This window comes from Bubalus bubalis, chromosome 10, assembly GCF_019923935.1.
Source record: "Bubalus bubalis isolate 160015118507 breed Murrah chromosome 10, NDDB_SH_1, whole genome shotgun sequence".
Taxonomy (NCBI): domain Eukaryota; kingdom Metazoa; phylum Chordata; class Mammalia; order Artiodactyla; family Bovidae; genus Bubalus; species Bubalus bubalis.
In genome coordinates, this window is record NC_059166.1 from 63,510,136 (window position 1) to 63,524,276 (window position 14,141).

At 43.7% G+C, this 14,141-nt stretch overlaps 1 protein-coding gene across 7 annotated transcripts; it reads right to left on the reverse strand.

The window, feature by feature from the left end:
• Window positions 1-1,750: 1,750 nt before the first annotated feature.
• Window positions 1,751-12,885, reverse strand: ZBTB24 (zinc finger and BTB domain containing 24). Of its 7 annotated transcripts, XM_006075443.4 has the most exons (8): window positions 12,730-12,882; window positions 12,216-12,276; window positions 11,076-12,062; window positions 8,463-8,630; window positions 7,893-7,976; window positions 7,138-7,221; window positions 6,462-6,543; window positions 1,751-4,938 (listed from the first exon to the last, which is right to left on the reverse strand). In XM_006075443.4, the coding sequence occupies exons 2-8, from the start codon at window positions 12,247-12,249 to the stop codon at window positions 4,218-4,220; spliced, it is 2,160 nt and encodes a 719-aa protein (XP_006075505.4). In that variant the 5' UTR covers window positions 12,250-12,276; window positions 12,730-12,882; the 3' UTR covers window positions 1,751-4,217. The 7 variants fall into 7 exon arrangements, 4 of the variants coding, with proteins under 4 accessions (XP_006075505.4, XP_044780326.2, XP_044780327.2 ...); XM_044924391.2 differs by lacking the exon at window positions 12,216-12,276 and having other exon boundaries at window positions 12,730-12,885; XM_044924392.2 differs by lacking the exon at window positions 8,463-8,630.
• Window positions 12,886-14,141: the final 1,256 nt, after the last annotated feature.

Genomic DNA, 14,141 nt, shown 5'->3' on the forward strand with positions numbered 1-14,141 from the left:
CTGTAGGAGAGAGACTTTTACTATTATTGTTTTATGTAAAAAGCTTATGATTGTATGCTAAAATTTCATAAACAGATCCTCTAGTCAATAAGGTTCTACTACATGAAGCAGATCATATGTAAAGAGAAACCCAGCTTAATGTTTCAAAAGGCTGATGGTATTAAGCCCATCCGGTAGAATAGCCAGCCCTGTGCTCCAGTTCCAGTTCTGCCACTTACTGTGTGACCCTGGGCAATGGGCGTCATCTGTTGGTGCCTCGGTGTTCTCATCTGTAAAACAGGTGTAATAATATAGAAACGTCATGACAATTAAGTAAAATAAGATTGTGCTTCAAATGGGTTATGGGTGTGTCCCAGACACTACTTCAGATGCCAGGTGTTACTAATGCCCATACATCAAAATGTGACTATTTGGAGATACTGCCTTTAATGAGGTAACCAGGGTAAAATGTGGTCACCAGGGTAAGCCCTAATCCAATATGAGTAGTGTCCTTACAAGGAGATTAAGATAAAAACACGGAGAGGAAGAGCATGTGAAGACACAAGGAGGAAAAGATGGCAAGGAGGCCTCAGAAGACACCAGTCCTCACCAGTCCAACACCTTCATACTAGACTTTCGGCCTCTGGAACTGTGAGAAAATAAATTTGTCATTTAGGCCACTCAGTTTGTGGTATTTGTTATAGCAGCCCTACCTAGCAAACTAATTTGCCAATCATGGCCAGAGATGCCTGAAGTCCTCTAACTGAAGGGTACCATGTAAGACCTTCTGTGCACCCTGATACAGAAAAGGTTTCAGAGGCCCTAAGATAGAGACCTGAAACACCGGCTTTGCTCAAGGCCTACAGTAAAGATTCAACGTGGCAGATATTGTTATTACTCCAGCTTATGAAAACCTAGGTGTAAGCATCTCTAGTGAGACTCTCATATCCCTCAGCATCATGTGACCAGTTGCTCACATTCACAGCACAAGAACCAGATGCAGAAAAATAACACAGATGAGAGACAGAAAGTTTCAAGAAACACACAGGGCAAGCTCAAGGACAGCTCATTTTGATGGCAAGAGCTAAAGTCTTCCCAAGGCTAGCCTCCTACTGAGAGAAAACCAAAGATTCACCTTCAAAAGTGATAGGGTCATTTCAGCAGTCTGGAAGCATAATATTCTGCTATAGTTCTATAGTGTTAGTTGCTCAGTCATGTCCGACTCTTTGCGACCCCACTGAATGTGGCCCACCAGGCTCCTCTGTCCGTGGAATTCTCTAGGCAAGAAGACTGGAGTGGACTGCCATGCCCTCCTCCAGGGGATCTTCCCGACCCAGGGATCGAACCCAGGTCTTCTGTATTGCAGGCAGATTCTTAACTGTCCGAGCCACCAGGGAAGACTTACTAGGCTTCTACTAGTACTACTTCTCTACTGGTCCCTAAGAACCGCAATTTGTATTTCTGTACTTGTTAAAACAATTATTTCAATTGCACAAGCTTAATACAAAATAAGTTGTGAAACAATGAGCCAACAACTTCTCAAAGACAATAGAAACATTTTTTCTGTACATGTCATTTCCTTTGGGTGCAGTTACTGAATTTTAAAATTAGGATTTCAGGGACTTTCCTGGTGGTCCAGTGGCTTAGACTCCATATTCCCACTGCAAGGGGCGAGAGTTTCAAGGGAGGAGAGTTCAATCCCTATTGGGGAACTAGGATCCTGTGTGCCCACACCTGGGCTGGCCAAAACAAAAACAAAAACAAAAACCAATGAAACCTTAAAATTCAGGATTTAATTCAAAGGGACAGAATGTGTATTTGGGACACAGAAGAGAGACTTGATTTATAAAGCTTTCCTTTTCTCACTTCCCTTTGACAGCTGGTCAAATAACCCAGAATCTTCCAGAAGAGATTTTTATTGCTGAGCCCGGCTCTCATGCTAGAGACGGGTAACATGTGCTCCAGAAGCCACTAGCTAACATGTGAGTACCAAGCACTCACAATGCAGCTAGTTGTGACTGAGGAACTAGGTTTTATTTTTAATTAATTCTAATACAAATTTTAAAACACACTTGTTTCAGTTATTGGGGAAAAACCTGTATCTGTAACCTAGATATGTGAACCTAGGTTTTCAACTGTAAACTGTATGAACCCTAAAAACAGGTAAGTGTGTCATGAACATTAGCATCCAAACTGAGTGTGCAGTCCCCATGTAAAATACACCAGATTTTGAAGACACAGTATGAAAAAAAGAATTTGTCAAGTATGATTATAGTTTAATATTTCATACTTACATGCTGCAACACTTGGCACACATGTTAGATTAAATAAGTGATTTTATTAAAATTAATCTCATCTTTCATGTTTTTAATGTGGCTACTAGAAAATTTTAAATTATGCATGTGGCTCACGCTACGTTTCTCTTAGAGTAGAGGCAGACTGTCATAAAGCTAGTTAAACTTCACTTGGAAATAGTCATATGATCATGATCATACTTCCTGAATAATTAATTAATAAATATCCAGCTACCCAGAATGAGTAGTTAGGCATTTATCTGCTTTAATATTACATATCTCCAGGAGAAAAAGATGTGGGCCAGTAGGCTTTGAAAAGCTGGTAAAAACAATGCATTTTAACAATAAGGTTAAGGTAAATAGTTTAAATGACTAAGTCAAGAATCTGAAATGGTATTTAGGACATAACTGTATTTATAAAAATTGTCTCCAGTCAGGCCTGATTTAGCATACTTTGGCTGATACATATAAGATAAATCATTTAAGAATTTTTGAATTATATACAATAAAACAACTATAGTTTGGTAGATATGCTAGAAAAACTTTTATCCTCTCTCAACCTGAACAATTCTAAATTTTCTCCAAAAACTTATTTGACTCGGGTAGAAATCAAAGATCTCTAAAACAAAGAAGTGACTGATGTGAAGATCCTGTTAATTTTAGTGGCGATTACTGCTACTCTCAATCAACATTGTTAATTTACATACACTAGTGCCCACCTTCTTTTCTCAATAACCCTCTACCAGTTTACTTGAGAGAAAGTGGTCAAAGTATTCAATAAAATAGGCTGGGCTGGAAAACTTAACAAAAACATAATTTAACCTTCTGACAATTATTTGAAATCACACTATTATAGATAATGCTGGCTTACTAAGACGCTGAGGCTCAAAAGTATTTTTAAAATTAGGAGAATTTACTTTTAAAAATTATGTGTCTATTTTGTGAGATTTAACCTTTGTGATAAAAACAGGTTATAATAAGTTCCTATCAAAAAACTTACCAGACACAATACACAGATCAACATTTTTAGAGATCAATTAGAATCCAATATATTTAACACAAATTACACTGAATTTTGCACTCCAGGATAATTAATAAAGATTTTACCTTCATCATGGAGATTAATATCAACGCTGACAGAAAGTTCAGAATTTGGGGTGAACATCTTGTCCAATTTCATACCTTAATTACACTTTAAAATTTCCAACAACCTGCTTTTAAAAACCATGTCAATCTATGCTTTTCAGAAAAGCTCAATTCAGAATTTAAAAAATGGTCCTATCTTTCTGGCTTTCCTCTTTTGTAAATCTCAAGTTAAAATAGACACTTAGTTTCTATGTCTTTTGAATATATCTTAAACATGATATGATGAGACCACTGTACACGCAAAGATTAAATTTTGAGAAGTTACTCTATCTTAACGGATTGGAAGTTATTAAAAGGACAGAGTCCCCAAAGTTATAATCTGTTACATTCAGCCCCAACTTATAGTAGCAACTGTGTTGCCTAAGACAAATAAGGAAGGGGAACCAACCATTTTACCCAATTCAACATATGACTTCATTTGTTCTAAAAAATCAAAAATATAACTAGAAAGATCAGCAAGACCGTATCTATGGCTGTGAATATTTAATACTCACTTAGAAAAACTCTAACACAATGCCCTCAAAGAAAAGTTACCCAAGTCTTTAAGAGATGTAGTAAATGAAAACCACTCATCAATATCGAAATGTTAAGTCCAAATCAACATTAGATATAAAACATGATACACACATCCTGCTCCTCAGATGGAAAGCATTAAGCTATTGGCTAGCTTAGCGAGCTACCGCTTCTCTGTAAGAATCCATAAGTGAGTGTTGCAGAAAGCCTAACTTCAAGCACACAGTCTGGTCACAGCGGGCTGACGGAGAAGAGACCAACAGAGCAGCCAAGCCTGTGAACAGGTCAGCTCTGCTCCTGGCTCAGCGACGTGGGCTGGGGCACGTGGTGGGTGGCTGGCGGCGGAGCCGGCTCCTGCGTCAGCTGCAGGTGCTGAGCCGGATCTGAAGCGCTCGCTAAATGGAGCTCCCCTGTTTGCTCCTGATGGGCGTGCAGATGTTCCAAAGTCTCCTTGGAGAGTGTGATGACGTGCACCGGCTCGGTCTGTGAGGGCTCCATCTGGGTTTCAATCATATTGAGGCTCTGGATGTGTTCTGTTTGCTCCTGTTGAGCTGAAAGAATTAAGTTCTGCAGTTGCTCTGGCTGCTGTGTGAGCAGGGTGAGGTTTGCAGTCTGGTCTGCCGTCATGTTCTGGGAACTCTCTGCAGTGACGATGCTGATTCCTTGGCTAGGACCTGGCATGAAATTGATGTTATGTACGGAATCGGTTACGAGAAGCTGAATTTCCTGCTCTCCGGAGGTAGAGAGTTGATAGGGCTGTAGCTGAAGAATATTCCTGACCTCTTCGGCATTATTATTGCCAGAAATACTGCTGGCATCGGACGCGTGTTTCTCTTTGCTGTGGATTTTCAAGTGAGCCTTCAAGTTGTCTAAGCGAGCAAACTGTAAGTTACACTCAGGGCAGGTGAAAGGCTTTTTGCCTGTGTGTAGAATGCAGTGTCTCCTCTTGGCACTCGAGTCAGAGAAGGATTTGCCACACACGGCACAGGAATATGGCTTTTCTCCTCTGCGAGAAAATATACATTTTATTTTTAAAACAGAAAGATTTCACTACTTCCTGACTATTTAGGGAGAAGCAGTCCAGAGGAGAGGAAAATTAACCTGACTTGGAGACTTAAGTCATGGGTTCTCTTACTAACTTAAGGACTTGGAACAAGTATCACACCTGCCAAGGGCTTCACTTTCTAATCTTAAGGAAAAAAAAAAATGGGGGAGGGGAAGGATGTCTAAGGATGGGGCTGTGGGGCTGAGTCAGATGTGATAAAATTTTATGGCCACAGTGTGTACTTCAGATAAGAAGGTAAATATTAATATATGTCACAAAAGTTCTATTTTTTGTTTTTAGTTCTCACAGCCAATTTTTAGATTCTAGATGCCAAACAAGTATATATATGATTGATTTCAATATTAAAAGTATGCTGCTACTGCTGCTAAGTCGCTTCAGTTGTGTCCGACTCTGTGCGACCCCATAGACAGCAGCCCACCAGGCTCCCCCGTCCCTGGGATTCTCCAGGCAAGAATACTGGAGTGGGTTGCCATTTCCTTCTCCAGTGCATGAAAGTGAAAAGTGAAAGTGAAGTCGCTCAGTTGTGTCCGACCTTTAGTGACCCCATGGACTGCAGCCTACCAGGCTCCTCCGTCCATGGGATTTGCCAGGCAAGAGTACTGGAGTGGGATGCCATTGCCTTCTCTGTAAAAATATGAGTAGTCCCTAAATATTTGTGTTAGAGGAACTACTAAATCAATTCTGGAAACAAGTTGTGTGAACAAAAAAATTAATTCAGAAAATATTAAGTTAAATTTAATTTAGTTTTAGGGGCTTCCTTGGTGGTCCAGTGGTTAACAATTTGCCTTGCAATGCAGGGGACGTGGGTTCAATCCCTGGCCCATAAAGATCCCGCAAGCCTCAGAGAAACCAAACTCCTGCTACTAGAGAATAGCTCCTGCTTGCCAAAACTAGAGAAAAGCCCTCACACAGCAACAAAGATCCAACACAGCCAAAAATAAATAAATATATATATACTTTAATTTAGTTTTGATTAAAGATTTAAGTTTTGGATCATCCCCCAAGGCCAAAATCAACATTCAACAAACGACATCAAAAACTCAAACTTTTGTGGGTCAGAATCAGTTTTTCTAATTTTGCCTGCATGAGGAATTTCTTAAAGCAAAATAACAAGCTTCCCAGGAATTTCTCCTAGAGTAATAATTTGGGGGAAAGCACTATACAGGCTGGGACTTCCCTATAGCTCAGATGGTAAAGAACCAGCCTGCAATGCAGGAGACCCAGGTTCGATCCTTGGGTCAGGAAGATCCCCTGGAGAAGGAAATGGCAACCCACTCCAGTATTCTTGCCTGGAGAATCCCATGGACAGAGGAGCCTGGTGATCTATAGTCCATGGGAGGTCACAAAGAGTCAGACATGACTGAGCGACTAACACGGACTCTATGTAGGTAATGGATGTCATCCTGCTGAATGCCAGGGCTGGACGAGAACTCCATGGGAGAAAAGTATGAGGGAAACTTTACCGATGGATCCTGATGTGGGTCTGAAGAGAACTCTTTGCTGTGAAAGATTTGCCACAGATCTCACACGTAAATGGCTTCTCACCTAAAAAAATGGGAAAACGTTTGTTTTATCCTAGATAAAAAGCGAAAACCACCCCCACAATTTCACAATATAAAAAAGAATAAAGGCAATACCACTTGAACCCTCAATAAGCATGAGTGACTAAATGCAGCACTTAGCAAGCACCTACTGTGTACCTGACACTGTGTCCTAAGTGTCAGGAGGACACAGAGAAAGAGTGAGGTGTGGGTCTCTCCCTCAAACATGTAAACACCGAAGCAAGGAGGAGAGCAATTCTGTGGAAGAAACATTTGCTCCTGTATAGTCCACCCTTGGGTAACTTACTGAAAAACCCACATGGACTTTTTTGGCCAACCCAATTTTCTGTGGCATGAAGTGAGGTTTCATTTATGAATAGTGCTCAGTAAGTACGTCTCATCTTGCTAACCTACACAGATGTGATTTCCCCACAGGATAGCGCAACACAGGATAGTGGGCTTTCAAAGTAGTCTACTTATAAAGTTCCCACACAATCCACAATACGCACAGCCTGAGGAAGCGATTCTGAATATTTCATTTCTTGCTCTCCTGAAAACACGAAATATACTAGAAAGAAAGGGTGAGATGGACTTTTACCCGTGTGTGTTCGCAGGTGTTTCTTTAGCTGAGACACATCCATGAATTTGCGGTGGCAGTCGTTGCATTCCGGTAATGAGTGGCCTTGTCGCAACAATAAAAAAAGTGTCAGTGCATATATGCTGTCCCTGCATTTCTTCAGTGATTTGTGTTAAAGCACTTCCCTGAAAAATAATCACTTTAAATATGGTACTTTAATACAACAACAATTTTTAAATTAATTTTGGTCCCAGTTAATATTTTCCTATGCATCTCAACTCACTGCTTCCCAAATAAAGGTGGGACCCTTCCCATCTCCCTAAGTGTAAATCTCCTTTTCCCCTCAAAGCACTGGTGCGACTGTGGCCAACTGATCTCAAATGATGCTCCCAATCTCCTCTTCATTTTTCATCAGTTGGCAGGAAAGAAAAAAAAGGACAACGGGTGGGGCCAGGCTGGAGAAAGCCTGGACGGACAGCTACGGGGTGGTGACACCGCTGTCCAGACACAACTACCAACCAATCGACTGGTGGCCTCTTAGCCAAGTGGCGCCCTGAATGGCACCAATTCTACAGGGTTTCTGTGTGTGGCACAGAAACTGTGATATAAAAATTCAATACAAATTGCAAGGTGGTAAGAGTAACCCAAGGACACCTAATTTAGACTGCTTCCCTATAAACTCACTTTTCTTTTACAACATGAACCTACTGATTCAGAAACAATTTGTATTTGCATTTCTCCCCCACCAATCCAAATTTTCTCTCACTTTATTGTACCTGTATGAACTCGGTAATGGCTCTTTAGTTGTCTTTTCTGGCTGAAATATTTTCCACACTGATCACAGGTAAAAGACTTCTGTCCTGCCAAATAAAAAACAAAACACGCAAAAAACTATAACGAACTAGAATGCTCACTAATGAAGTAATTAAGTATCACAGTGGGCCCAGGTCTACAAACAGCACAAGTAACTTGTCTACAAACCCAAATGTCTTCAGAGTCATCAATGTGCAAAGGCACGTAAGGCAATAGGGAGTGGTGGAGACTAGGGCAGTGCTAAAGAATTCAAGTTCCCCCCAACATTGTCCAGAGTAAAATAATTCTGAAGCCTGGTGCTTACACACATCCTGATTATACATTCAACTTTCAGCAGCCAGTTTATAAATGCTAGTTTAAGGCTCAAAGCTGGGCAGAACTCTAAACTACACTCTGAGAGATACACAATTCTGTCTTTAAATGAAACTACGTGGGGAATGACCTGAGACTGAGAAAAGCCCATTTAGAGCACGGTAATGCCCACCCCGGGAGCGAGCACCCGGCGGCACCAGGCTCCTGAGTGCGGGCCGTACCTGAGTGCAGGCTCATGTGCTCCAGCAGCGAGTGCTTGGTGGTGAGAGCCTTGCTGCACACCGTGCAGGTGTACGGCCGCTCGCCTGTGTGCATCCGGGTGTGGACCTGCAGGGAGTGCTTCTGGGCAAAGCCTTTTCCACACTCATTACATTTGAAAGGTCGCTCCCCTGGAAGAAGAGCCCCAGGAACATGGTGTGAGCAAGAATCTGCACATCTCTTTGTTCCCTCCCAAATGAAAATCACAATTAGCAGGAGAGACAACATCAGCAATAACATTTTGCAAATGGGAGCAGACAAGTGTGATGCCAGCGGCGAGGAGCACTGATACACAACCTAACTGAAGACAGAGCCTTCATGAGGTCAGGAACTGTTGGCATCTGTTATCTCTGAAAATGGGGGTGAGGAAGAAATAAATGACAGTCTGTTTCTAAGGTAGTTTGGCCCCCCCCAACCCCCACCCCCACACACAGATCCAGTCTCCATGCAACCAGGAGACTGGCCTTTTCCCCAGTGGAAGATGGAGACTGTTCTTGAAGCGGCTAAATCAGATAAAGGATCTCCAGACTAGGGGTCTCTGGGTTAGAGGTCACCCAGCGCAGTGCAATAGGACTACCATGGGGACAGCAAGTCAGAGTGTACACCTGGGATGATGAGACTACCCCCAAAACTTCTGCCTTCTCCTGCACTGGACCCTGGCAGCCAGGCCTATGGCTCCAGGCGGGCACTGGAGCATCTTTTCCTGGAATACAAAGGGCCTGCAGTAAAAGAACTGAGGACCTGATGCCAGGTATCAGCCAGGATGTCTTCAGGCCCTCTCCACACCTGCAGAGCTGCAAGTAGCTATGAGCAAGCCATTCTTGCATATAATTAAATGAGTTAAAAAAAAAAACCACCAGACACAGTAGAAATAGATAACAAAACAGAGAAGAGAAAAAGCAACCTGCAGAAAACAGACACTTCCCAGAGTGAAGAAAACATTAAAAAATAACAAATAAGTAAAAGTTATTAAGAGGCTCATAAAAGCAAGACGTTATACTGTGAAACAAAAAGAAGATTCTACTTAAACAAAAAAAGAATTTCGAAAAGAGTTTGCAGAAGTAAAAAAAAAAAAGTAAAAAATAAAAGTTGAAAGATAAAGTAGAAATGTCCCAGAAAGTAGAGCAAAAAGTAATGGAAAATAGGAGAGAAAAGATAAAGTTAGAGGATGAGTCCAGGGGATTCAACATCCAAATAGGAGGAGTTCCAGAAAGAGAGAGCAGGGATTACTATGAAATCATTCAGGAAATGTTTCTGGAACTAAAAGATGAGTTTCCATACTGTATGGATCTACTGGTATCCACTCAAATGGAAGAAGAGCCCCACACTAAAGTGATTCAATGTGTAAGTGCAGGACACCTTGAGGGAAAGGGAAGAGCCTACACGTTTTTTTCCTTAAAATCTTATAGAACTATTTAACTCTTTAGCCTCTGTCACAAACAAGCAAATATGTCTTAAGTGTCTATTTTGTTCAAAGAACCAACTTCAGGGTTCTCAGGCTCTCTGTGCTTAAAATCTCCAGGGAGCTTTTAAAAACACCACCGCTCAAAAAAACCAGAAGCTCTGGGGCTGGGACCCAGGCCCTGGTAGTGTAAGAAGCTCCCTGGGAGACTGTCGGTCTGTCTGCGGGGCCCCTCGCCAGTCTTTCCCTAGGTCTGTCGGGGAGGGTGAGGAAGGCAGGGGTTGGGTGCAGCCTCTGGCCCTGACCTTTGGTCTCCTGTCCCCCGCCTCGGGGCATCTGTGGGGCCAGGTTGAGAACCACAGTGCTGGATGCTGCTGGGTCTTAAGGCAGCAGGTTGCTTGATGACAAGAAGTCTTAAGTACTAGACTCTATACTTAATGCTTACAACTAGGCTGAAGGGTATATAACTACTGCCTGATCCAAAGCAGACTGAGGTAGGTACATAAGAGACAGCTCAAAGGAGGAAGGGATTTCTGCCTAGGGCTGCACTGTCCAACACAGTGGCTATTTAGTTAAAATATTCAGATCCTTAGTCACAGTCCCCACATGTCAAGCACTCAAAATACATCTGTGGCTAGAGGTCACCAAAAAGAACAGCACAGATACAGAACATTTTCATCCTCACAAAAGGGTCTATTGGCCAGCCTTGGGCTAGAAGGATCAAAAAGCAAACAACATTTACAGACAGATGGCTGAGTGAGAGAACTGTCCAGACATATCCGAGCAAAAATACAACTATGGTCAAGATGAGGAAGCTTCAAGAATCATAAAGGTGATTAATTTTGGCTAGAGCTCGATTCCTGAACATTCAAGCCTTGAAGCAACAACTTCAGGTAAGAAGAGAGGTTCTGGAATCAGGTTCCTTGTGTTCACATCCCACCTCTGTCACTACATGGATGCCCTGGGCAAGTACTTTAAGCTTTCTACAACCTAGTCTCTTCAACTGTACAATCGGGATAACATTTCATATTTCACCAGACAGTTTGGAGAATTCAATGCAGTAACACATACTTTGTTACAATGCCCATCATATAGATGTTGCACAATAAATGAAAGCTGTTTTTACTGTTACTTCTCCAAAACACATTCCAATAAGCTGCAAAAGCATAATTACCTGTGTGGCTTCTCTGGTGGATTGCTAAAAAGTGATTGTATTTAAATACTTTGCCACAGTCTTTACAACGGGCCTCAGGCCCACCAGGGCGCTTTCTCCGTCCACAGACCCTCTTGGCTGAACCCTGGTCATCTTCATCCCCTACAAGTTTGTAATCTTTCAGTTTGACAGACCTCCGAATCCTCCGCTTGCTGCACCGACTCTGGCTGTCCTGCCCAGAGTCCTGGGTCTTGGGATCACAGTTCTCATCTTTCTCAACTGGCATCTCCTCCCCTCTAGCTGGCTCACAAGTCGGCTCAGATTCTTCCAGTTCTTTTGCTGGAATCTGTTCATTCAGTACACCACCATCTCCCTCTTTAACCACAAAGTTTTGTCTGTTTTGGACAGAATTGTTCACTCTCAGCTGTATTTCTTCCTCTGCAGCCAGTTCTGACTTCCCTTCCTGTAAACTGTTGACTTTCCTTGGTCTTCCCCGTTTTCGCTTTGGATGATCACTTTTCTTATTAGAAATAACAACTAATGGAGCACCAGCTGTGTTCAAAGTTGGTGGCTTTGGGGAACTATGATTATTTTGAAAGTCCGTGTAAGCCTTTACCAGGTCATAGACTTTTAAGAACTGGGCAGTAGCCAGGATCTGTTCTGTACTTTTCTCACTGGCCTGAAGACAACCAGTGTAGATAAATTCTAGCAGGATACCAAATGTGTCCGCAACCATGCCTTCTAGCATATAAATGGACTGGCCGATCTCCCCCTCTTCAGCAAACATCATTGAGAAGTATTCACTACTGGCAGCAAGCAAGGCTTTGTGGGCCCGGAAATGCACATTCTCCACGATTAAAGTAATGTCACAGAGAAAGCCTTTCTTCCTCTGATCCTCAAAACTGGCCAGGACAGTGTCACTGTGTGTATCTGAGTGTACAACCAGCTGCCCAGAAGGCTCTGATGATGTTTCTGCCATTTTCTTTAGAAGCTCAAGAAGGATTAAGCCTGAAATAAGAAAGTAATGTTTAAAAGGGAGACATTCTCTAGCAAGATTAATCCCAGCCCAAAGGAACTATTCACTTTTGTTAGCTTTTTTTTTAATCATTTTAAAAAGATTATGTAAAAACTTATAGTTTGGGGTTCTTATTCCTATTGTACCATTATCCAGCTGGGGTGCACTTCCGACGTCCATGTGACCTCTCGGGGTCTGTTTTCTGCTCTGTAAAATGAAGGAATTGGGATCAACTATCTCTAAAGTCCTTTACTGCGCTAACTTTCCACAGTTGCACAAACACGAGAATGAAAACTACGGTGTCTCGATTTCACATATTAGGAGCCATTTTGTCTGTGAAACAAAAATGGAAAGGGAGAAGAAAACGTACAGGTACGATGTAAATTTGGAGGTGGTTGCAATGGACAATAACGTAAGGCCCACTGGCCCTCGCTTTGGAAAGGCGGCACAGATCGCCCAGCCTGGCGCCCGACCGCGCGCGGCGCAAGGCGCCGGGCTGGCGATTCCCCGGAGCCCACCCAGCGGGAAGCCGGCCGCGAGGGAGGCCCTCCACCTCCAAGCCCGGACCCCTGGGGACCGACCGAGGAGCGGCCGGCTGGAAAGGAGTCAATACGCGCACGGGTGCAGCGCCCACCGACAGAGGGCTGGTGGCTAACATACCTCTCTGGACGCCCGGCAGGGTCCGGATCGCCGCCCGCCCCCCTGGCTGCCTGGCGGGCGCGCCAGCGCCGGGCCCGCCCAGGCTCCCAGCTCCGCCCGGCCAGCAGTTGGCGTCCCTGCGCCGCCGGCGTAGTCGCAGCCAACCCGGAAGCTCCTGCGCGGGATCCTGCTGCGCGCACGCCGGACCACGTGATCCAAGGAGGTGTCAGGGGGCGGGGCGGGGCGGTGCCTGCGATCCCTGGAGGCGCTGCAGGGACAGTCCCGGCAGGGCGTGTGTCTGGTGTGAGTGGCGATCAACGGGCGGTAATGGTGTCGTCACTCTTGCAGTTAGGGGAGTTTTATATCCTGTTAGCCTGGTGGGCTGCAGTCCATGGGGTCGCTGAGTCGGACTTGACTGAGCGACTTCACTTTACTTTTCACTTTTCATGCACTGGAGAAGGAAATGGCAGCCTACTCCAGTGTTCTTGCCTGGAGAATCCCAGGGACGGGGGATCCTGGTGGGCTGCCGTCTATGGGGTCGCACAGAGTCGGACACGACTGCAGCGACTTAGCAGCAGCAGCTGCTCACTGACACCTTCGTCAGTTTTGTCTTTTCCGCTTTTTGAATGCTGAAGCTGGCTTTCAGGTCTCAAATGTATGAGGAATGAATGAAAACGCCTTTACATTTCACCGTTATCACCGAGATCATCCGCACCAACATCCAATACCTTAGTCCAAGGGAATGAAAAGAACGCTGCAGTCAAACAGATCTGGGTGCTGAGTGATCTTGATCAAGTTATTTGTACTTATCCTCTCTACCTTCTTTGAGTGAGTGAGTGAGTGAAGTCGCTCAGTCGTGTCCGACTCTGCGACCCTGTGGACTGTAGCCCACCAGGCTCTTCCGTCCATGGGATTCTCCAGGCAAGAGTACTAGAGTGGGTTGCCATTTCCTTCTCCAGGGGATCTTCCCAATCCAGGGATCAAACCCAGGTCTCCCACATTGCAGTCGAAGCTGACACCAGTGCCAAAACTGGGTGGCTATGGGGTAAACAAGATTAAATATGTGACGGGGCTATTGGTTTAATTCATGTCTGCTGTCATTTACATGATTGTTATTATTCAGACTTTCAACATCTTTTTTTTCAGTAGACTATTAAAGGTTTCTAACTAGCCTTAGTTACAGTGTTATTCCTGCTAATACACAGGAATACAGGAGATCTTCCCAAATGCAAATCACATCCAGAGACTGGAGTCACTCCCTTGCATAGAATCCACTGTGGCTCCCATGTACCCTTAGGAGAAAGGCCCAGCTTCTGGATATGGCTACAAGCACCACTCAAATTCAGTCCCCTCCTGCTCAACTATTTCAGCCTTTTCTCTCAATTTATGCTTCACTAACACCTAACTTTTTAATTTAGGACAACCAACACACC